General features: G+C 43.6%; 1 protein-coding gene across 1 annotated transcript in view; it reads right to left on the minus strand.

Moving 5' to 3' along the window:
* Positions 1 to 22400, minus strand: part of UGGT2 (UDP-glucose glycoprotein glucosyltransferase 2) — a 273428-nt gene that overhangs the window by 110914 nt on the left and 140114 nt on the right. The window contains exons 22-23 of the mRNA XM_054012252.1: positions 19177 to 19308; positions 1158 to 1285 (exon numbers count right to left, since the gene is read on the minus strand). Of these exons, the coding sequence (XP_053868227.1) occupies positions 1158 to 1285; positions 19177 to 19308 (260 nt within the window). The remainder of the gene's footprint in view (positions 1 to 1157; positions 1286 to 19176; positions 19309 to 22400) is intronic.

The following is a 22400-nucleotide window of genomic DNA, read 5'->3' on the forward strand; positions in this document are numbered from 1 at the left end:
TGAGAGGAGCTATTCTCCTTCCTTCCCTTGACTTCAGAAGTTGTACTGGTTCAAGAGGACGATTTTTTAGAAACGTTACTCACAGAGCTGCAAACTGAGGAGCTGACAGGAGCACCTATTGAAGAGAATTGCTTAGGGATTTCAGTCCCATTCACTCCAGGATATGAACAGGGGCACATGGACCCCTACAGCAAAAAGAGCTTTATGCCAGACTATCTTGTCTTTTGTGTTCTGTTTAAGAATGACTTGCAAATAGCAAACCTCTCACGTATGTGTTCCTCATTAAGGCATAATAAACATCTGGCATGCCCTTCATTACAGGGCATTACTGTCTTGCAAGGAGGACAGTTTCAAGTCCTGCAGACTTTTGTTCCACCATAAGAGCTCAGCCTGGAACCAGGAGAGACTCACAGGAAAAAAAAGTTTGTTTTGCTTTTCTTTTTTAAAAAGGAAACATTATGAAAAACCTAGAACTAAAGACTAACTAACCAAATAACTATCTAAAGTTATTTACGACTATTTACACAGCAACAGTGAGTGGGAAACTCAGGCTATGGCTACACTAGAAAGTTTACAGTGGCGGAGCTGCAGCAATGCAGCTGCACTGCTGTAAACTAATGTAACCGCTTTAAGCAGACAGGAGAGGTGTCTCCTGTCAGCTTAACTACTCCAGCCCCATGTGCAGCAGCAGCTATGTCAGCGGGAGAGCTGACATAGCACCGTCTACATTGGCTGTCTATACGAGTGCTTAGATTGGTGTAACTTTTATTGCTCAAGGGGGTTGCTTTTTCACACCCCTGAGTGACATAAGTAATACCGCAGGAAGTGGTAATATAGTCATAGCCTGAGACACTGCCGATGTGCCTACCTGAAGCCACAGGCAGTAAGAAGGAACTAAGGGATACACTCCACACTTTATGCGTTTGGATGGGAGGCATGAGGACACTTGGAGAACAAGGGAAGTCCCAACAGAAGATGCTGTCCAAAAGAATCCAAACTCGGGCACATGCACACCAAGAGTGGAATACGTATGGACAAACACTGAAAGACCTAGATATCCTCTAGAAGAAAGTGAAATAATTAGTCACAGGTGATAAACTCAAATGAGTCTCACATGCACTTAGACAACAGATTCCCCAAACCCAAAAATGTTTTACTCTTTAGAGCTGATCCCCATCTCTTTGACAACGCCTTTAATCTTCTCTGCTGATGTACTGAATGTTATCGTTTCCAACAAATGAAAATCTTCAGTATAGAACTCATTTTCATCCAAAGGACCCAGGACCTTAAGAGGAAAAACAAATGACACTATTTTACTAGAAGCTTAGGTTTTCAAAAATATTTCCTCTGAAAGCAAAAAATACACTCCATTTTTAATAAAGTAAAATTTTCAGTATTAAAAATCGCTCTCCTGCATACCACTAGATTTTACTATTTATACAGTATTCATGCTGTGAAAATTCCAGCCTTTACAATTTTCTATTAATTAAATTGAACTACAGTATATTTTAAATATACATTCCTTTCAGGTGATATCCCTAATAGTAAGTAGAAAAAATTCATCAGGCAAACAAGGGATGCATCTATTGTAAAAAAACAATTACAACAGGAACATCCACAAATACATGTATAAGGCTATCATAGCATTTCCATTATATATGCCTATTTACAGAAATAATAATAATTAATGGAGATATCCTATCTCCTAGAACTGGAAGGGACCTTGAAAGGTCATTGAGTCCAGCCCCCTGCCTTCACTAGCAGGACCAAGTACTGATTTTGCCCCAGATCCCTAAGAGGCCCCCTCAAGGATTGAACTCATAACCCTGGGTTTAGCAGACCAATGCTCAAACAACTGAGGCTAGGTCTACACTACCTGCCTGAATCGGCGGGTAGAAATCGATCTCTCGGGGATTGAATTATCGCGTCTTGTCGGGACGCGACAATCGATCCCCGAATCGACGCTTTTACTCCACCAGTGAAGGTGGGAGTAAGCGCCGTTGACGGGGAGCCGCGGAGGTCGATTTTGCTGCCGTCCTCACAGCGGGGTAAGTTGGCTCCGATACGTTGCGTAGCTGAATTTGCGTATCTTAAATCGACCCCTCCCCCCCCCCCCCCCCCCCCGTAGTGAAGACCTGCCCTGAGCTATCCCTCTCCCCCATTATTTGGCAACATAAATTCCTTTTAAACAAAAGCTCAAAGAAAAAAAGTGCAAAATTTGAACACAAACCACCACGATCCTGCCTTGTGTTTAGTTGTTAAATCCTATAATACCTTCATTGTGTCCTACATCAGAACTATTTTAGTGTATTGGTGTGCAAAAAGTTGTTTAAATTTTTTGGGAAATCAATACATTCCATCGTACACATGCCAAAACATATAAGAATATGAATACACACACACACACACACACACACACACACACACACTATTTTCAGTTATCCAGTCTCAGTGGAAGCAGAAGTAAATGGACAGGTGATGTTTTCAGAAGATTAAGTAGCAATGAAGGGCCTAACCAAAGACACTGGAGGTCAGTGGGAGTCTCGCAGTTGATTTCAATGGGTTTTGGATTGAACTGTAAAATCATTATGGCAAGAGTACAACATTTTTCCATTTCGTTTTAGGAAACTGTTGAAAAGGCAATGGGAGTTGAAATGGGAGTTTTACCACTGACTTCTATGGGGACGGGATTTCATTCTAGGTCTTAGAAGGTCTTATTATTATTCTTAAATAAAATATCAATAACAATAATTGATTGAAAAAGAGAGAAATGTAAAGTGCCCTTTTGGTCAGGAAAATGATTCTGAAAAATTGCATGGTCTTATTCAATATATCTTATTGCTGTGTGCACTTAGGGTCATCTTTTGACATAAAGAAATTTTTAATTGTTTTTTATTCCTTCTAAAACTATAGAGCTGATGCAGCTAACAGAGTGGGTTTGTGATAGGGTGCCTGGCCCTTCTAGGGGTGATGAGGTAAGCCTTGCCTGTTACCTAGAAGTTAACCACTTGCAGATTGTGATCTGGACTCAATTACAATTCGTGATCACAATTGTGGAGGGGTCAAGGAGGACATCATATAGAGGGAAAAGAACTAAGTGAAGGAGGAGACCCTAGAGGGAAGAGTTTCCTCTTTCTGGAAAAGGACTGGCATGCTCGCGAGTACCACAGGGGGTAGGGTAAGCTCCTGTGGGAGGCCCCGAGATAGGGCCTGTAAGAAGCAGGTCAGTCTCTGGGGGAAGCTGCCAGAGTCCCTGGAGAGGGGATGCAGTGGGGAAACCTGCTAGGAAGAAGGGTCTCTAGGGAGAAACGCCCAGGGAGGCACTGCTCATCCAAAGGAGCAAAGAAGGAACTCTGTACTCCCCAGGAGCAGAGGTGAAGAGCAAGGAACTTCAGCATAATCTGAGGGACAGAAGGATCTTGTATTCGGACGTTGTTTTGGATTTTTTAGTTGGACTGTTACCTCAGAAGGGGATAGAAATAGAAAGAGGTAACCTGGGCTGGAGGGCTAGACCATGAAAGAATTAGCCAGAGATATCCCATCACAGGAGGGCATCACAGGAGGTGCTATAGACTAATACCCTTGCAACGCTATACTATGATGACAGGGAGCACTACAGCAGTTAGTCAAGCTGCTTGCAAGACTGCATTCTATTTTGACTTGTATCAATATAATTGTTTGCTAGGTTCCAATTTCAGGACCAAAGTTTGCTCTCTGTTATACCTGTGCAACTTTTTTTACACAAGTTATGCCAATAAGGCAAAATATACTTACTTATGAAATAGCTTGTTAATTACTGTTCAAAACCATTTACACAGTATGCAAACTTCTCCCTATTGTCTTAGAAAAAAAGTAAAGAGCTCAGAAATAGTCATGTTATTATCCTGAAAATTTAAATTTCTTTTAAAAATCTTTGTGGTTTTCTAGCAAAAATCCCAAGAAAATGACATAATGCTTTTCAAGTCAGGAACCAGTTTCTAAATGTGTTACAACTAGATCTAGAGGTGTTAAATAGTTGAATTAATTTCAAATAATCATCATTCATTAACTTTGAAGAACAATTTCACTGTGAAAAGTTATTGTAAAAATATATTAGTAAATCTAAAGTAGACATTTTCAATGCCCTCATCATATCTTGGTGATATTGCACTGGTATAAATGAAGACTGATTTTGGCTTGCAAATTGTTTAGGCCAAATTTTGTCAATGGAAGTTGTATGTAATACTGGCTCATGCATGAGCCAGAGAGACCCTGGCATGATTTTCAGATTCCATGCTGAGTTTGCCAGGCTGGCAGATAGCAAAATAAAAGGTGTTTTTTCTTATTAACTGAGAAAATTTGGTATTGAAGTCATTGAGAGATCCACATAGAACCTAACACCAACATTTTTAGTCATCTTTCTAAGAAAAACTGAACATCATTTGTTCATTGCATCAAGGTATGAGGGCAACTGTAGTGCAAGAAAACATAGAACCAAATGCCTTTGACATTAACAAGGGGTGAAACGGGTGTGTCTTAGCCCCCATGCTTTCTAACATCTACTTTTCATTCCTGCTGCTTCATGCATTTAAGGACAGCAATGATGGCATTTATTTTCGGACTAGATGGAGACTTATTCAACACTGCATGGTTCAGAGCGAAAAACAAGGTGAAAGAGCTGGTTCTGAGAGGTTTCCAGTTTGCGGATAATACAGCATTGGTTGCCCACAGTGAATCTTTCCTGCAAATCTCTTGGGTAGATTTTCTGCATCATGTAAGGGCTTCAGGTTGACAATTAGTTTCAATAAAACTGTAATCATATACCAAGGGGTGGAAGAACCAATGCCTGACATCACTCTGGAGGGTAAAATTTTTCAAGTTGTCAACAGTTTTTGCTACTTGGGTTCTATGATTAGCAGGAATCTTGACCTTCAGACTGAACTGACTAACTGAATTTGAAAAGCAGCTAAGAATTTCGGGCTATTACAGAAATGTGCATGGAATAACAGCAAACTATCAGCTGAGGTGAAGATACAAATCTACGAGACTTGTGTGCTGTCATCCCCACTTCATGGTTCAGAAATGTGGACTACATATGCTAGGTTCATCAAGAGACTGAACAGCTTCCACATGAGATGTCTGTGCAAGATCATGGAAATAAAGTGGGAAGACAAAATACCAAACACAGAGGTGCTGTAGCGCGCAGGACTGACACACTTAGAAACTACTATTAAGAAAAGGAGGTTGCAATGGCACAGTCATGTCAGGAGAATGGGAGGAGACTTTATTCCCAATAATATTTTGTACAACAAGATTCGAGATGGCTCTAGAAAGCAGGGCTGCTTTTTATGGCGGTATTACAATGTGTGCAAAAATAATATGAAGTCATTCAACATCAGTGTAGAAAGCTGGGAGGAGTGCGCAGAATCCCGCCCAATCTTGAGGGAATATCTGGCACTGGGTGCAGCTGTACACGAAGCGGCTTTTATCCAGCAAAGTGAGAAAGAAGAAAGCAGCATGCTGTAATCTTGGACTCCAACTCAGACAACACATGGAGCTGTGAAATTTGTAACAAGCTGTGTCGTTCTTTAATTGGGGCTTGTCAGCCATAAGCAGATTCATCAAGCACCCGACTAGACCTCTTACGTGTATGCCATGATCCAGTGGATCGATGGTTGCCTAACCTAAGTAAAATTGCACATTAAATTAATGAATAACTATTGCCCCTGATATCCAAGTATTTAAAGGGCAGGTCCTCTTTGGAAAGTGACTTAAAATGGCACCTTTTTAATTAAAGAACCAGTCTGTTGTTATGTGTGGTAAGAGACATATCTGCTTACTTAGGTGATTAAAACAAAGTTTCTAGTTATGCTCTGCTTTTTATTAGTGTTAGTATGGCAGAGCCAATACAGCTAAGAGAAAGCAAGTGTGATTCTATTATTTTTTTGTGTAACTGCAATAGCAGCAACAAAACTGTTTACTCAGTACTGTACTCAGTACAACCTGTACTCCTAGGAAGCCAGTGCGGACGGTCAAGTATAACTAAGAGAATAATTTAAAAATAATAGGGTTGCAGACATGTAGTTGAAGGCCTGACACAGTCTGAAGAATATTTATTTCTAATGACGATGTATAAGGAAGAAAGAACGCAAACTTGACTCTAATATCTCAAGTTTAGCTTGCAGATAGACAGAACAAATTGTATTTGTAAACTGGGCACATTTGATATGAATGTCTGTGATGGGGTGTCTACCTCACACAGGACTGAGAGGGGTTAAGGTGGCCAGCTAAGCTGATTAACTGCCCAGGCTGCACCTGAAGGAGACAGGGAGCAGGCCACTGATTGGAAATAGGCTCAGCTGGGCAGGAACCGGAGGGCCCTGTATAAAGCCCAGGAGCTGTGAGCCCCAAGAGGTTGAAAGGATGTAATCAACAGCTACCCTATGGAGGAGAGAGCTTGGGCTGGCAAACTGAGCAAGAGGGGGAAGCCAGACAGGTAGAAAGAAGCACAGGGAAACAGCAGCAAGGGGTATGACTGTACAGACCTTAGCTGCTTGTTATAGGGTCCCTGGGCTGGAAGCCAGTGTAGAAAGAGGGCCTGGGTTCCCCTGCCCTACCTGCCAGTGGCACTTTGCGGGGAGAGATAGCTCAGTGGTTTGAGCATTGGCCTACTAAATCCAGGATTGTGAGTTCAATCCTTGAGGGGGGCATTTAGGGAACTGGGGTAAAAAAAATCTGTCTGGTGATTGGTCCTGCTTTGAGTAGGGGGTTGGACTAGATGATCTCCTGAGGTCCCTTCCAACCCTGATATTCTATGATGCATAAGGCACTGGAGACGCCAGCTGGTCCAGAAGGACATTGATTTCCTTCGAAGGGGACAGCCTTATTGACCTGGCCAGAAGGCTGAGCCATGAACAGGAAGCTGCAGTTCTGGGAATGAGAAGGGCTGCAAGGTGAAAGAGACAATGGGTAGTGACAGTGCCAGAGGAGGACATTATCTGGCAAGAGTTAATCTCCAGAGGCGCCAGGAGGAGGCGCCAAGTGGTGAGTGGACCCTATGACAGATGTCACTGAGAGTCAAACATACAACCCTACAATGCAATTTTAAGGAGTACTTTTCAGGCTACAACCACACTTTAACAACTATTCTTGTTTCTGTAGTATAATGCCATACACTTGAGGTTTAGAAAACAGAAACAGTGATGTGGTATGTTTTTCAAGAATAGCATGATCATTTTTCAGGATAATAAAATTAAAGACAAAATATTTCTATAGCTATTTATTTGTTCTCCCTAAGACTACAGAGAAAAGCCTGAATGCAATACAAACCATATCTTACCAGTCATTAGAAATCATATTTTCATTATATAGGTGTCACAGTTACAGAGCGAGCTGCACTTTAGACTGCTCTGAGAGCACTCTCAGGTGATAAGCCTGACTTTCTGTACCTCTCTTAAAGGATGGAACCCCACCATTCAACCACTTTTGGACTGGATCTCTTGGCTGCAGCCCGTTTCCCAAATGTATTTAGGAGCTATAAGCCCTATTTCTCCAGAAAACTAACCAGTAAACTGATAAAAGTGATTCAAAAGCAGCTGCCTCAAAACAAAGGATTATTTATTCACCCAAAGGTACGAAGCACACAAAGAATGAAAAATACAAATATTTCCCTCATTTTCCACAATATGTTACAGCTTGCTGACACTACCTGTATAAAAATGTGGACAGTATCAAGATAAGAATTTATTCTGAAGTACCAGCAGTAGTATTTCAAGCACTAAGCTATCTGTTTAAGAATAATAAATTAGCTTCTAAGGTCGCTGTGATCATTATGCTTAATAGTATTAATTTTTGCTAAGCGTTATAATCATCGGTCCAAAGCAATGAATGCTAAATAACTTTTCTACTCATAATGCAGTTTAGTGGAACAAAGATGTTTTACGCATTATCCAGCCCCACAAAAAACAACAAACAGTCAAAGTTGTACACATATTCAATTTTAAAAAAACTCTTCGTTTCATAAACCATTTAAGGTTGCTAAATGACAATAATGTACTTAAATATTACATCACTTTCCTTAGATCAGGAAATGAATAGTTAGGGACATCCGAAATCTTATACTGCCCATACATTAAGCAAAAAATTATTATTCTTACAAAATGTAAAGAAATAGAGGTTACTTATCAGTAGCTGTAGTTTGAGGGATGGCTCTGCCTATTCATACTTATGGGATTCAAGGTGCTTGAACTAGAGTGATCCAGAACTTTCTGGAAAGCTGTGCCAGATGGGATTGACACAAGGAAGACCTCACAGCACCAAATGTTTGGGGTCCAAGGCCATATATAGCCTCTCCTGGACTTCACAGGAGATCTCCAAGGAAGAGAGGAAGGTGGGTGAGGAATGTGAATATGCACAGATATTTATTAAAAAAAAAAAAAAAAAGGTAAATAACCTCTCTTTCTTCTTTGGGGAAACCTCTGCACCTTTCTGTTCATGTGAGACTAGCATGCAGTACAGCCTAGATGGATGATGGATTGAATAATAATTATAAAACTGACTTGTCAAACCTGAAATCAAAATTGAGATGCCAAGTAACTTCAAGTAAATGTGTGTACTGAACTCTAGCTATCCACCTTGCAAATCTTCACAATATAGATTTTCTCACACCATGCAGGCAGCCTTCCTTAAACCTGTTGAAGTAAACCAGCGGTCTCAAACTCAATTTACCTTAGGGCCAGTGCCAGTCCTCAAATCCTCCCAGCGCGCCAGTAATGTGACTGAAGATGTTCAGAAAAGAAAACATTTATATTGTATTTTTATTTCAAATGTCTTAGAAATAATAAAACTGTCATATAACTTTATACAATTCTTCGCCTGCCAAAGAATTTTTAGTGTTCGCCAGACACCTGGCAACGCTTCAGTTCTTTCAGTTTCTTGATGTTTGGCCTCAGTGACTGAGCAGTTGAAACCTTCAGGATTGCATCAACGTGTGCATCAGATAGTTGTGTTCGGTATTTTGACTTATTTATATTCATTGTGGAAAAAAGTTTCTCACAATGTAAGTACTGCCAAACAAGGACATGATTTTTCTGAAAGTTTTGCAAAGATTTGGGAAAGATGGTGGTAGCTGTCTGAAGAACTCTGTGACATCCTTGGTTTCTCTGATTTTAGTCTTTAAAGATGTGTTGCAGTGCATATCAATGAGTTCCATTTGTAAATCACATGGTGCTGTTTCCACATCAACATAAAATGGATTAGCAAACATATTGAAGCTTTCTTTGTGCTTTCTGAAATCTGCAAACCGCTGATCAAATACTTGCAAAAGCAGGTCAAGCTTAGTAGTGTATTGAGAACCACTGAACTGTATTTCAGAGCCGAGCTCTTCCACAAGTGACTTGCATGCTGGGAAATTAGTGAGATTTCCCTGAGAAATCTGATTTTTCCACAATTTTAGTTTAGTTGTGAATGCTCTCACATGATCATACACTGCTGTCACCAGCTGGCCTGGACTTGCAGCTTCAGGTTTAGGATATTCAGCTCTTGTGTTACGTCAACAAGGAAAGCAAGATCTGTCATCCATTTGTGATCTTCAAATTGTGGTACAGGCATTTTAATTTCTTACATGAATCTTTTCACCTCTGTTTTCAATTCAAAGAATCTCTTTAATGTAGAACCCCTGCTTAGCCAGCGCACCTCAGTGAAGTAGAGCAAGTCACCGTATTTAGATTCAATTTCCTCCAAGAAAGCATGAAACCGTCTGTGCTGCAAGCCCCCTGAGCGAATGTAATTCACACATTTCACAACTGACATGACATTGTCAGATTTCAAAGATTTACTGCACAGTGCTTGTTGGTGAATGATGCAGTGCAACGCTATTGGTTGCTCAGTTTTTTGCTCAGCCATCTTTCTTTGTACTAGTGCTACCAATCCATTTTTTTTTTTTGACCAATCATTGCTGGGGCCCCGTCAGTGGTTAAGCCTGCTAACAAGTGCCATGGCAGACCGTGTTGTTCCAGTGCTTCTGTGAGGCAGTGAAAAATTTCACTGTCCATTGTTCTACCACGCATTGACGACAAGCTTAGCAATTCTTCAGTTACTGCAAAGTTTTCATCAATGCCTCTCACAAATATGGCAAGCTGTGCACTGTCAACCAAATAGGTACTCTCATTGGTTGCAACTGAATATGCGCGGAAAGTTGTGCTTTTCTTGATAAGCTGCCCATCGATATCTTTAGAGAGCTCAAGAATACGCTCTGCTACTGTATTTGGAGATAGGAGAGATGTTTTCAGCAATATCAGCCTATCGGGACATATGATCTCACTGACTTTAATAAAGATTGTTTAATAAATTCACCATCAGTAAATGGCTTCCCACACTTAGCAATCATTTCACACCAAAACTGCTGACTCTGACTCTTTTCTCGCTTTCTGAAAAAGATGCTGCTGCTTCACTATTTCTTTTTTCAATTGTAAGACCATCTTCTCTCTCTCTTCTCCCTGATATCTATCATATTACTGTACATGTTTCGTTTTGTAATGTCGTTTGATATTGTAGTCTTTTAAAACAGCAACTTTGTCTTTGCAGATCAAGCATGAAGCAGTCTGTTTGTACTCAATGACAAAGTAATCAACAGTCCACTTATCTTGGAATTGGCGGTGTTAATCATCAATTTTCCTTTTTTTAGGTTGAGACAGCTTTCTATAAGGCTGTTTACAAGCAACGTGCGCGCGCGTGTGTGTGTGAGAGAGAGAGATGGGTTATTATTATCCCTGCACAATGGGTTATTATTATCCCTGTGTGACAGCTGGGGAACTGAGGCCTTGCCCAAGGTCACACAGGACATCACTGGCAGAGGCAGCACCAAGAATAGAAACCTGGTCTCTCAGGGACCACCAAGCACCTTAACCAAGACCATCCTACCAGGAGGCAGTTCCTGCTCCACTTTCCCACATTCCATGCTCTGCTGACAGCAGGACCTTGCTGGGCTGGGCCTCCTTGGGCATGAAAGCAGCTGAGGAGGAGGCACAGTCATGTCTGCCCACTGGTCAAATGTAGGGGGTGAGGAGCATGGCTACTACCCTAAAGAGATGGGGCAGTTGGTGGTCCTAACTCTCCCTGTGTGCCTGGAATTATGCTCCCATCAGGTTCAGTGCCTCCTGATGCTCCTGCTGAGATGGCCCTCTCCTACAAGACCTACCAATATTACATGGGACAGTGGATAAAAAAGTAAATAAAGGGCCCCCTTTCATTACACAGACCTGCAGTGCTAACAACTGGAAAGAAAAGACAGTTACCTGTTCTGTAACTGGTGTTCTTCGAGATGTGTTGCTCATGTCTGTTCCACAGTAGGTGTGCGTGCGCGCCACGTACACCGGTGCCGGAAGTTTTTCCCTTAGCAGTACCCGTAGAGGGGAGCATTGCTGCGACCCCTGGAGTGGCGCCTCTATATCGTGCTATAAGGGGAGCTGCACGCTCCCCCACCCTCGGTTCCTTCTTGCCGGACAACTCCAACAGAGGGGAAGGAGGGTAAGATGTGGAATAGACATGAGCAACACATCTCGAAGAACACCAGTTACGGAACAGGTAACTATCTTTTTCTTCTTCGAGTGATTGCTCATGTGTATTCCACAGTAGGTGATTCCAAGCTATATCTTTTGGAGGTGGGTAGGAATTCACGAGTTCCTGGGACGCAGTACTGCTCTTCTGAACCCGGCATCATCCCTAGTTTGGGAGACAATCGCATAATGCGCAGTGAACATGTGACCTGAAGACCAGGTGACAGCCCTACAGATGTCCTGGATAGGGACATTGGCTACATAGGCAGCCGACGACGCCTCAGCTCTTGTTGAGTGCACCCTGACGATCGGTGGCAGGGAACCCCTGCCAGATCATAGCACGTGCGTATGCACAAGATGATCCAGCAAGAAAGGCACTGGGTGGAAATAGGCTGCCCCTTCATACACTCAGCCAAGGCAACGAAGAGTTGTGAGGATTTTCGGAACGGTTTAGTCCGATCTAGGTAGAAGGCCAGTGCCCTACACACATCGAGTGTGTGAAGGCGGCGTTCCTCATTGGAGGGATGGGGCTTGGGACAGAACACAGGGAAAAAGATGTCCTGTTCCATATGGAAGACCACCTTTGGGAGGAATGCAGGGTGTGGGCGAAGTTGGACCTTATCCTTGTGGAAGACCGTATATGGAAGTTCTGAGGTCAAGGCCCTGACCTCTGAGACACGTCGGGCTGACGTGATTGCTACAAGAAAAGCTACCTTCCATGAGAGGTGAAACAAGGAACATGTGGACAAGGGTTCAAAGGAAGGACCCATGAGGCGGGACAACACCAGGTTTAGGTCCCATTGCGGTACAGGGCATCTAGCATACGGGAAAATGGTCAAGGCCTCTTGGGAGGTCATAGTATGGGAGAAGACCAAGTGCCCTTGCACCGGCGGGTGGAAGGCCGATATGGCCGCCAAGTGTACCCTGACAGAGGCGGGTGCCAGCCCTTGGGTCCTAAGGGATAGGAGGTACTCGAGGATAAGCTGGAGCGGGCAGACGATGGGGAGACTCCCTGCTCCCCCGCCCACCTGGAAAATCGGGACCACTTCGCCAGGTACGTCCAGCGTGTGGACGGCTTCCTACTTTCCAGGAGGACCTGCCTGACTTCCTCAGAATACCTCCTCTCCTCCTCGTCTAGCCACTGAGCAGCCATGCTGTCAGGTGGAGAGCGGCCAGACTGGGATGAAGGAGGCGGCCCCCATCCTGGGAGAGGAGGTCCGGGCGTAGCAGCAACCTCCTCGGAGGGGCCGCCAGTAGGTCCAATAGGGTCCCGTACCAGTGTTGACGGGGCCAGGCTGGGGTGATAAGGATGATACGTGCTTTGACTGTTTTCACTTTTTCTACGACTTTGCCTATAAGGGGAAACGGTGGAAAAGTATAGAAACGCTGGTCCGACCACTGCAGGAAGAAGGCATCTGAGATCGCGTCCCTCTCCAACCCCCCCCCCCACCCCCTGGAACAAAATTGGGGACAACACCGGTTCTGGTGGGTTGCGAACAGGTCCACGTGTGGAATTCCCCACTCTCGGAAGAGCTGGTGAGTGAACTCCGAGTGGAGCGTCCACTCGTAATGGGGGGATAAAACACTGCTCAGGCGATCGGCATGTATATTGCGGGCGCCCGGTAGGTGGAAAGCCCTCAGGGAGATATCGTGGACTATACAGAATTCCCACAGGCTCAGGACTTCCTGGCAGAGGGCTGAGGACCGTGCCCCTCCTTGCCTGTTGATGTAGAACATCGCGGCGGTGTTGTCCGCAAGGACTCTAACCACCTTGCCGCGAATCTTCGTGATGAAAGCTACACATGCCAACCGCATTGCCCTGAGCTCCCTGACATTTATATGGAGGGACAGGTCCGAGGTTGACCACATCCCTTGGGTTTGCATGTTCCCTATGTGGGCTCCCCACCCCAAGTCCGACGCATCGGACACCGGATCTATTGACAGGGCTGCCTCCCAGAAAGGAACCCCTTGGAGCATGTTGCCCGGGGAGGACGCCCATTGTAGGGAGGCAATTACCGGGGTTGGTACCGTGAGGACCTTGCCCAGGCCGTCCTGGGCCTGGGAGAACTGGGAGGCTAGCCATAGCTGGAGGGGCCTCATTCGGAGCCTGATGTGGCAGACCACATACGTGCACACTGCCATGTGACCTAGGATCTGAAGGCACGCCCTTGCTGTTGTCACAGGAAAAGTCGTGACCGAGGCGATGAGACCTTTGAGGGTTTTGAACCTGCCCACTGGGAGAGAGGCTGTGGCCCTTAAGGAGTCCAGTAGTGCCCCCTATGAATTCTATGTGCTGCATGGGAACTAGCGTTGATTTGGACTCGTTTACCAACAGACCGAGATTGGCGCATGTGGACAGGAGCAGGTCCACATGGGTGCTCACCTGAGACCGTGAGTTGCCCTTGAGAAGCCAATCGTCCAGATATGGAAACATCTGGACCTCTTCTAGTCTGAGATAGGCTGCTACCACTGCCATACATTTTGTGAATACCCTGGGCGCTATGGATAGGCCAAACAGGAGAACCATGAACTGGTAGTGGTTGGGCCCCACCAGGAAACGGAGGAAGCGCCTGTGCCCTTCGAAAATATGTATGTGGTCCAGGGCCGCGTACCAGTCCCCTAGGTCCAGGGAGGGGATAACAGAAGCCAGGGACACCACGCGGAACTTGGAGCAGACAATAAACCGATTGAGATTCCGTAGCTCTAGGATGGGCCTGAGACCCCCTTTCACTTTTGGGATCAGGAAATATCGGGAGAAGCCCCTGCCCTGGAATTCTATTGGCACTCTCTCCGCTGCTTCCAGGTGTAGTAGTCGTTCCACCTCCTGACCTAGGAGGTGAACGTGCTCCGGGTCCCCCTAGCCCACCAGGGACCGGGGGTGGTTGGGCGGGGGTGAACTGAACTGCAACGTGTAGCCCTTGGAAATGGTGTTGAGGACCCAGCAGTCCGAGGTTATTTGTGACCATTCTCCACGGAAGGCAGACAAGCGGTTGCTGAACACAAACTTTATTAGAAGGGGGGTTTCCATGGCAACTGCCTTGGTGCCCCCCTGCAAATAATCAAAACCGCCTATTTCCCTGCCTCTTGCCCTTAGAGGGCCCAGGCTGTGAGGCAGAGTGGGACTGTTGTTGAGGCCAGTGCTTCTGGTCTCTCGGCCTCTTGTAAGGGGGCTCATATCTGCTCTGTGCAGGGTGAGCTGACGTCTGCGGTTTGGCCTTGTCCTTAGCTGGACGGACATAGAGGCCCACGGTCTGCAGGGTGGTACGAGAGTCTTTAATCCCATGCAGCCTGATGTCCGTCTGTTCAGTGAACAGGGCCTTCCCGTTGAACGGCAGGTCCTGCATGAGGGACTGGGCCTCCGCCGAAAGCCCGGACGGGAGGAGCCACGATGCCCTGTGCATGGAGATCGCGGAGGCCATTGAGCGAGCCGCCGTATCCGCCGCTGCCTGCAGGGCTGCTTTGGCTGCTGTCGCCCCCTCGTCCACCAATGCCTTAAAGTCCTTCCTACCCCGCTAGGGGAGGAGTGGCTCGAACTTTGGCAGGGATTTCCATAAATTAAAATCATATCGGCTCAGTAAGGCCTGATGGTTGGCCACCCTGAGCTGGAAACTCGAAGAGAAGTAAAATTTTCTACCAAAAGAGTCTAGTCTCCTGGTGTCTTTATTCTTCCATGTTAATTTCCCAGAAGATTGATCATGCCAATTATCGAGACGTATTTGAGCCAGCAAGACATCTTTGGCAGACCCCAGGATGTATGGCACTTACCTCAAAAAAGGAATTTTTTTCTATTGGTTTATATTATTATATAATATATATTGAATATTTATACACATATCCAGTTCTAGAATCCATGATAGTAGGTGCTGTACATGAGCAGTCCAGACAGTAAGGGCCACCAAAAATGACTTCAAAGGACAAGTATCCAAAAAACTCTAGATTTTTTTCTGCAGAATGAACTATTCTTGATCAAAAAACAACAAGGAGTCCGATGGCACGTTAAAGACTAACAGATTTATTTGGGCATAAGCTTTCGTGGGTAAAAAACCTCACTTCTTCAGATGTTTCACTTGTTTTTGTTGATACAGACTAACACAGTTATCTCCTATTCTTGATCAACTTTGCATTTATTAACATTGAATTTCATCTGCCATTGGCTGCCCAGTCACCAAGTCTTGAGACACCCTCTGTAACTCTTCACAGTCTGCTTTGGACTTAACTATCTTGAGTAATTTTGTATTATCTGCAAATTTTGCCACCTCACTGTTTATCCCTTTTTCCAGATAATTTATGAATATGTGGAACAACACTGGTCCCAGTACAGACCCCTGGGGGACAAAACTACTTACCTCTTTCCATTCTAAAAACTGATAACACTGCTCTACAGCCAAAATGCTTCTGAAATAAATGTAGTCAAACTTTACTAATTCTGGGTCACTGAGAACGAAAATGATACTTAAAATTGTTGATTAGCTCTAGTTTTCAAGATATGCTATTGAGTCAGTATATACAACCCTTGACTTGGGAATGGCGGAGGATAAGTGAGTTATAAAGGGAAGGGATCTCAATTTAAACCAGAAATGACTAAAATACATCTTTGACTGGATCTATGAATAAATTTATGATTGTACTTCCTTTTTAGGCAAAACAATGAATGATGCAATCTGAAGCTGGTATTGCATCATACATGATCTGAATTGCATCATGTTATTCCTAGAAGTCATGGATGATGCAATCATAACAAAGCTTACATCACTCTGCTGAACAGTGTCATGCTCGCTTATTTGTCAGTGTTTGATTTTGCAAAAGGACACATTTCTGTTTAGCCAAAGTGAGCAGAGATGCCTCGTACTTGTGTGAACAGTGCAGATAACTTCTGCTAGGTTTGTGGTGAAGTGACTTTTGCATCACAAAAGTGCAGTATAACCACTATGGTTAAGAAAACCTATCACCTTTATTTTGGCTGCAAAATTGGAGATCAGGACAAGAGGTGGGCCCCACACATATGCTGCAACCCTTGTGCAACAAATCTTCGCCAGTGGTTGAACAGGAAAAGGAAATCTATGCCTTTTGCAGTGCCAATGATTTGGAGAGAGCCAACACATCATACCAGCAATTGTTACTTCTGCATGGTGCCTCCAGTTGGGAAAGGTGTGTCAAAGAAGAAAAAGTGGACTGTGCATTATCCAAACATTCCATCAGCTATACGCCCAGTACCCCACGGAGAAGGACTGCCGGTTCCTGATGCACCGGAATCATTCTCACTTGAGACAGACGAGGAAGAGGATGAAATTTCTGGTCCTGAACCATCGATGTCACAGGACCCACACTTTCTCCCATCCTCCTCCTCTGAACCACACCTCATAACACAATGTGAACTGAATGACCTTGTCAGGGATTTGGAACTCCCCAAGAGTAAGGCAGAGCTGTTGGGCTCCAGACTACAGCAGTGGAATCTCCTGGCAGGTGATGTTAGGGTTTCCATGTTCCGTGACCGTCAAAAGGATCTTGTCCCATTCTTCTTCATGGAAGGTGATCTTGTAGCCTGCAACAACATCGATGGTGTGATGGCAGCCCTCAACATCGTTCATGATCCAGATGAGTGGAGACTGTTCATTGATTCATCGAAGACGAGTCTTAAAGCTGTTTTACTGCATAATGGCAATGTTTTGCCATCAATTCCAGTTGGTCATGCAGTCCATATGAAGGAAACCTATGACAACATGAAACAACTTTTGAGGTGCATAAACTATGACCAACATCAGTGGCAGCTTTGTGGACATTTGAAGGTTGTTGCTCTCTTGCTTGGTCTGCAGACTGGATACACAAAGTACTGCTGTTTTCTCTGCGAATGGGATAGTCGTGCAAGAGATTCCCACTACATCAAGAAAGATTGGCCACTCCGACAGTCATTGGAGCCTGGGAGGAAAAGTGTTCAGCATCCACCACTTGTTGAATCAAGGAAGATTTTGTTACCACCCTTACACATCAAGCTGGGTCTGATGAAGAACTTTGTCAAGGCCATTGACAAAACACAAGCAGCTTTCAAGGACCTTCGTGGAAAATTTCCAAGGTTAAGTGAAGCTAAGATAAAGGAAGGTGTCTTTGTTGGTCCTCAGATTCGTGAACTTCTTCGAGATGATGCATTTGACCATGCACTGCGTGGCAAAGAAAAGACGGCATGGAAAGCCTTCCAGTTAGTGGCAATACATTTTCTCGGAAATAACAAGGCAGACAACTACAGGTTGTTGGTGGAAAACCTCCTCAAGGCATACAAAAGCCTTGGTTGTAACATGTCACTAAAGATAAATGTTTTGCACTCTCATCTAGATTTTTTTCCGCCGAACTGCGGAGCAGTGAGCGACGAGCACGGCGAGCGATTTCAACAGGACATTACAACAATGGAGAAACACTATCAGGGCAAATGGAGCCCATCAATGCTTGCAGACTATTGCTGGACAGTGACAAGAGATGCTCCATTTAATGAATACAAGAGACAAGCCAAGAAGCGCTGAGTAGACACTGAATAGGACTAAACTATGTACATAATAGTTTTTTGCCTTTTGTTTCATAATAAATTTTATTTATATAACCCTTTTGCTGATTTTTAAAGTGTTACATAAACAGGACAGGTGAAATATTATCATGTAAAGCAACCATAAACACATGAAAAGACCTAGGTTTACAATTTATGATTAAAACTCTACTATCTACACAATATACATAGACATAAAATGTAAAAACTTAAATATCTTAGAAACAGTAGCCAATCAGTTGTTTTAATTGTCATATTTGAATTCAGCACATCAAAATACATAATAAATAGCACATTTTATCTCTGAAGCAGACGACTTCTCAAAAATTGTAGACCCATGTAATTTATTCCTACCCTTTGTTTTCTGTCTTTTAACCAGTTACTGATCCATGAGAGGACCTTCCACTCTCACTCTCTGGATAGAGGGAAGCCACAGATCTAGCTGCTGCTTCAGAGGCAACTACCATCTAGCACTACTAATAAAATATTTTTACAATAACCATTTGAAAGAAATGAAGGGTAAAAACAAGAAGTCCCGCAGGCACAGCAAAGACTCCAATTTACACACATACTCATACTAAGAAAAATAAAAAAGAATGGCAGTGGTTAGGCCTGCATGGCCCTTTGATAATCTCCAGAATATTTAAAAACCTCAGACAGAACTGTTGAGCAAGTTATACAAATACACATTTTATAAAAGAATTTTGGAAGGGATATAAACCCTCACACTATGGCATAAGACAACCTCTAATTACTGGAGTTAGGAGGAAACCTTCCCTGGAGGCAGGTGATCCCATAACTACTATTGCAGAGTTTCTCACATCTTCTTTTCACACATCTGGACACGGTCAGAAACAAGATACTGAACCAGATGGACCCCAGGTCAATTCCAGCATGGCATTTCTTATGTTCCTGAGTAGTTAATGACTGCAAATGAAATCCGTAATAAAGAACTACAGAAAAAATAAGCAAAAGCGAGTCTACATTTTAGCCACACTGTGGAGAGTAAGAAAGTAATATAATGCATTGACCTTACAATTACATAAAAGTTCAAGGAGAGAAAAGAGAGCATACATGGAGAATAAGAAAATGAACTGTTTCTTTACTTACCCTCCCATTGCTGACAACAGCCATTTGCCCAGGACGCAGTTTAAGAACTTCTTGACAGAACATTTGGTGAGTTTGAATTATATCCACTCCTAAAGTGTTGTATTTCTTCTCAAAAGTACTGTCATCCATTCCCTAAAGCAGAAGTAAAGTGTAAGATGGTGGCCAGATTCAGCAAAAACAAAATACAGTGATAGTCAGCCAGGGTTTTCTTCAAACTGTTTATAATGAAAATCTAAACAAGATAAAAGCAAGAGAGAACTCCTCCAGCCTTAGCTTCAGACCAGTCATATAACCCTGGGAGTGAAGCCCTACATATCTACATTCCCCCGTGTCTCTCCCAAGCAGCTAATTTATACTTCTTTCTCCTTGAGCAACAGCACAACAGAAGAGCCAGGCTGAGCCTGAGTTTAAGCACTTTTTGACCAGTAAGTGCTCAGAATACTATCACATAAAGAATCATGAATCTTACTACAATGAAGTCCACTATTCTGTTAATTTACCCTATCTTGCACTCTTAATCAGAAAAAATGGATTATGAAGGAGAAAAATAAAATTTCTCATTCATAAATATGACAGTAACTAACTTGTAACTGGAGTTCTTCGAACTGGACTCTACGTATTCACACTTGTAAGATGACCTGATCAGGTGTAGTTTAGATGGTGAAATTTTAATTAGCAGTGCCTGATGGAGAACTCATGCATCATTCCCACCCTTCCTCTGATGGTGAGACCTAAAAGGAGGCATGGCACTCCCGCCAACTCAGTTCCTTCCACATCTCCCTCAGGTCCTGTTTGGAAATCAGGACTCAGTGGAAGAGGGGCAAGGCGGGGCAGTATACATATGCAGAATCTGGTTACAGTTGAGTAATATTAATTTCTTCTTTGAGTAGCTTCTGCATATTCCCACTCCTGGGATAGTTTAGCTATCAGTAATCACATTACATGGATTTCCAATTAAAAAGTGATTGAAGAATTGGCCTGCCAAATCTACCACCTGATCATTAATACTTGTAGTTCACTCACTCTTGTTGCTCAAGTAATAGCCATTATGAAAACTGTCTTAATAGACAACTAAAAAAAGAACATTCACTCATTGGCTCTTGAGTAAACAGTGATTTATCAATACCCAAATAAAATGCAGATCAGTGTAACCACATACAAGATAACAAAAGATAAACAGATTTAAGATATAGTAAGTAACCTAATATGGAATGAACTGGTGCCTTATGTGGAACATTATTATTATTATCAGCTCATAATAAAACCCTTTTTTGTTTGCTATATAACATGCATATGTAGACCCTTTCCTATTATTAGGTAAAAACCTTTGCACATCTACAGAACAAGTCTACTCTGTATCCATTAAAATTCTATCACTCACATTATGAGGTGGAGTGAACTCAAGCCCAGATGATAAACTTGCCCTTTCTGGCAGGGCTTTGGAGCTGTGCTCCGGCTCCGCTCCAGACAAAAACCTGCAGCTCCACTGTTCCGGAGCTGCTCCGTGCTCCAGCTCTGGGCTCTGCTCCAAAGCCCTGCTTTCTGGGGTGGGGGGTGTAAGTCTGGAGAAGGGGACACAAGACTTCTCTGAAGAGTTGAAGCAGGTTAGGAAAGAATGGTTACTTAAGTAACTGTGGTTCTTCAAAATGTAGTTTTTGTGGATCGCATTCTAGGTGGGCATAAGCCTCATAGGGTTTTTTTTTTTTAATAGCAGTTTCCATTGGGACCATGCATGTGCCCTGTGTTTTCTCATGCTCCTGTACAAAGGCATCAAGGGCAGGACAACGAAGACCTTTCTTCAGTTCCCTCAAAATGTGAAGCCCATATGGCTGAGCACCACAAAAGAAGGGATGGAGGTTGGGTCATGGTATCCACATTGACAATAACATCTCAAAGAACCACGGTTCTAATCTAAAAAAGGTACTGAAGACCAGACCCCAGCCAAATCACGGAGCTGTTCCTGGACATGGTAGAAAGGAACTGTGGTGGCCAGAGTGCCAGACACCTTTATATAGCCTCACACTCAAAATGTCTGCTAATGCTGAGGGGAGGGTTGGAAGGGGGCATGAGCACTCCAACAGGCACTGCTAGTTGAAGTTCCACTGTCTAAGATGCACGCAATCAACGCATCCCATAATGGAAATATACAGAGGCCACTTGAAGAACTTCTAAATATATTCTTGAGCAGCTTTCCTAATTAATAATAGTGAAGTACATAGCTGTTTTTGAAACCAGCATTGTAGTCTGCTGCTGTTCCTTGGTGGCTGATATCTAAGTGACCTCTCACTCGGAATTGTTGACTGTGTTTCAAGTTAGCAATAATATAAGAAAACATATTTTAAACAAATTAACTTACTTTCTCTGCTCTAAGGTCAACAGACATGGAAAATGACTGCTGGAAGTTAAGTAATTGAAGCTCTTGTTAATTTCAGTTGCTCCAGTCCATGAAGATTATCACCATCATTGCTAAGGATACGATTTAGTCATGGAAGTCACAGATTCCATGATTTTACCAGACCTCCATGACTTCTTTGGCTTCAGCTGTCAGTGGCTGCAGCCAAGGCCGGGGCTGCGCACCCCCTTACCCTGCCCAAGTTGCGGCTGGAGCTGTGCACCCCTCCCCCTGCAGCTATGGCTGGAACTGGGCTGTGTGCCACATCTTGCAGCTCTGGGTGGAGGCAGAACTGTGAGCTCTAGTCCCGTGACTTCGGCCGGGGCTGGAGCCAGGGCTATGCCCCCCAACCGAATGACAGTGAGGCTTTGGCTGTCAGTCTCCCCACCCCTCGCTGTGGGGCTTGTGCTGTCAGTCGCCCCCACCATGGGGGTCCAGCTGTCATTTCTCCCCCTCTCCTTCCTCTCCCCCGACTCCCGTTATTTTTAGTAAAAGTCACAGACAGGTCACAGGCTCCTGTGAATGTTTGTTTATTGTCCGCGACCTGTCCATGACTTTTACTAAAAATAACCATGAAAAAATCTTAACCTTAATCATTGCTCAATAAATTCAATACTCAATGTTTACAATAGGAGCAAGGTAACTTTTGGATTAAGCTGATAATTCTTTCCAGATAGGAGTTACAAATCTAGTGTTTAAAAAGTGCAAATCAAGAAATGGCTTTAAAAAAAATCAGTGATGACTAGTGCTATTTGGCTTTCAATGACCTGATAGCCACATTGTTCAGTAAATTGTGTTTTATTATTTTTCATAATAGAAAAATCTTTCAAAA

Source organism: Malaclemys terrapin, chromosome 1 (genome assembly GCF_027887155.1).
Source record: "Malaclemys terrapin pileata isolate rMalTer1 chromosome 1, rMalTer1.hap1, whole genome shotgun sequence".
NCBI classification, from domain to species: Eukaryota; Metazoa; Chordata; order Testudines; family Emydidae; genus Malaclemys; species Malaclemys terrapin.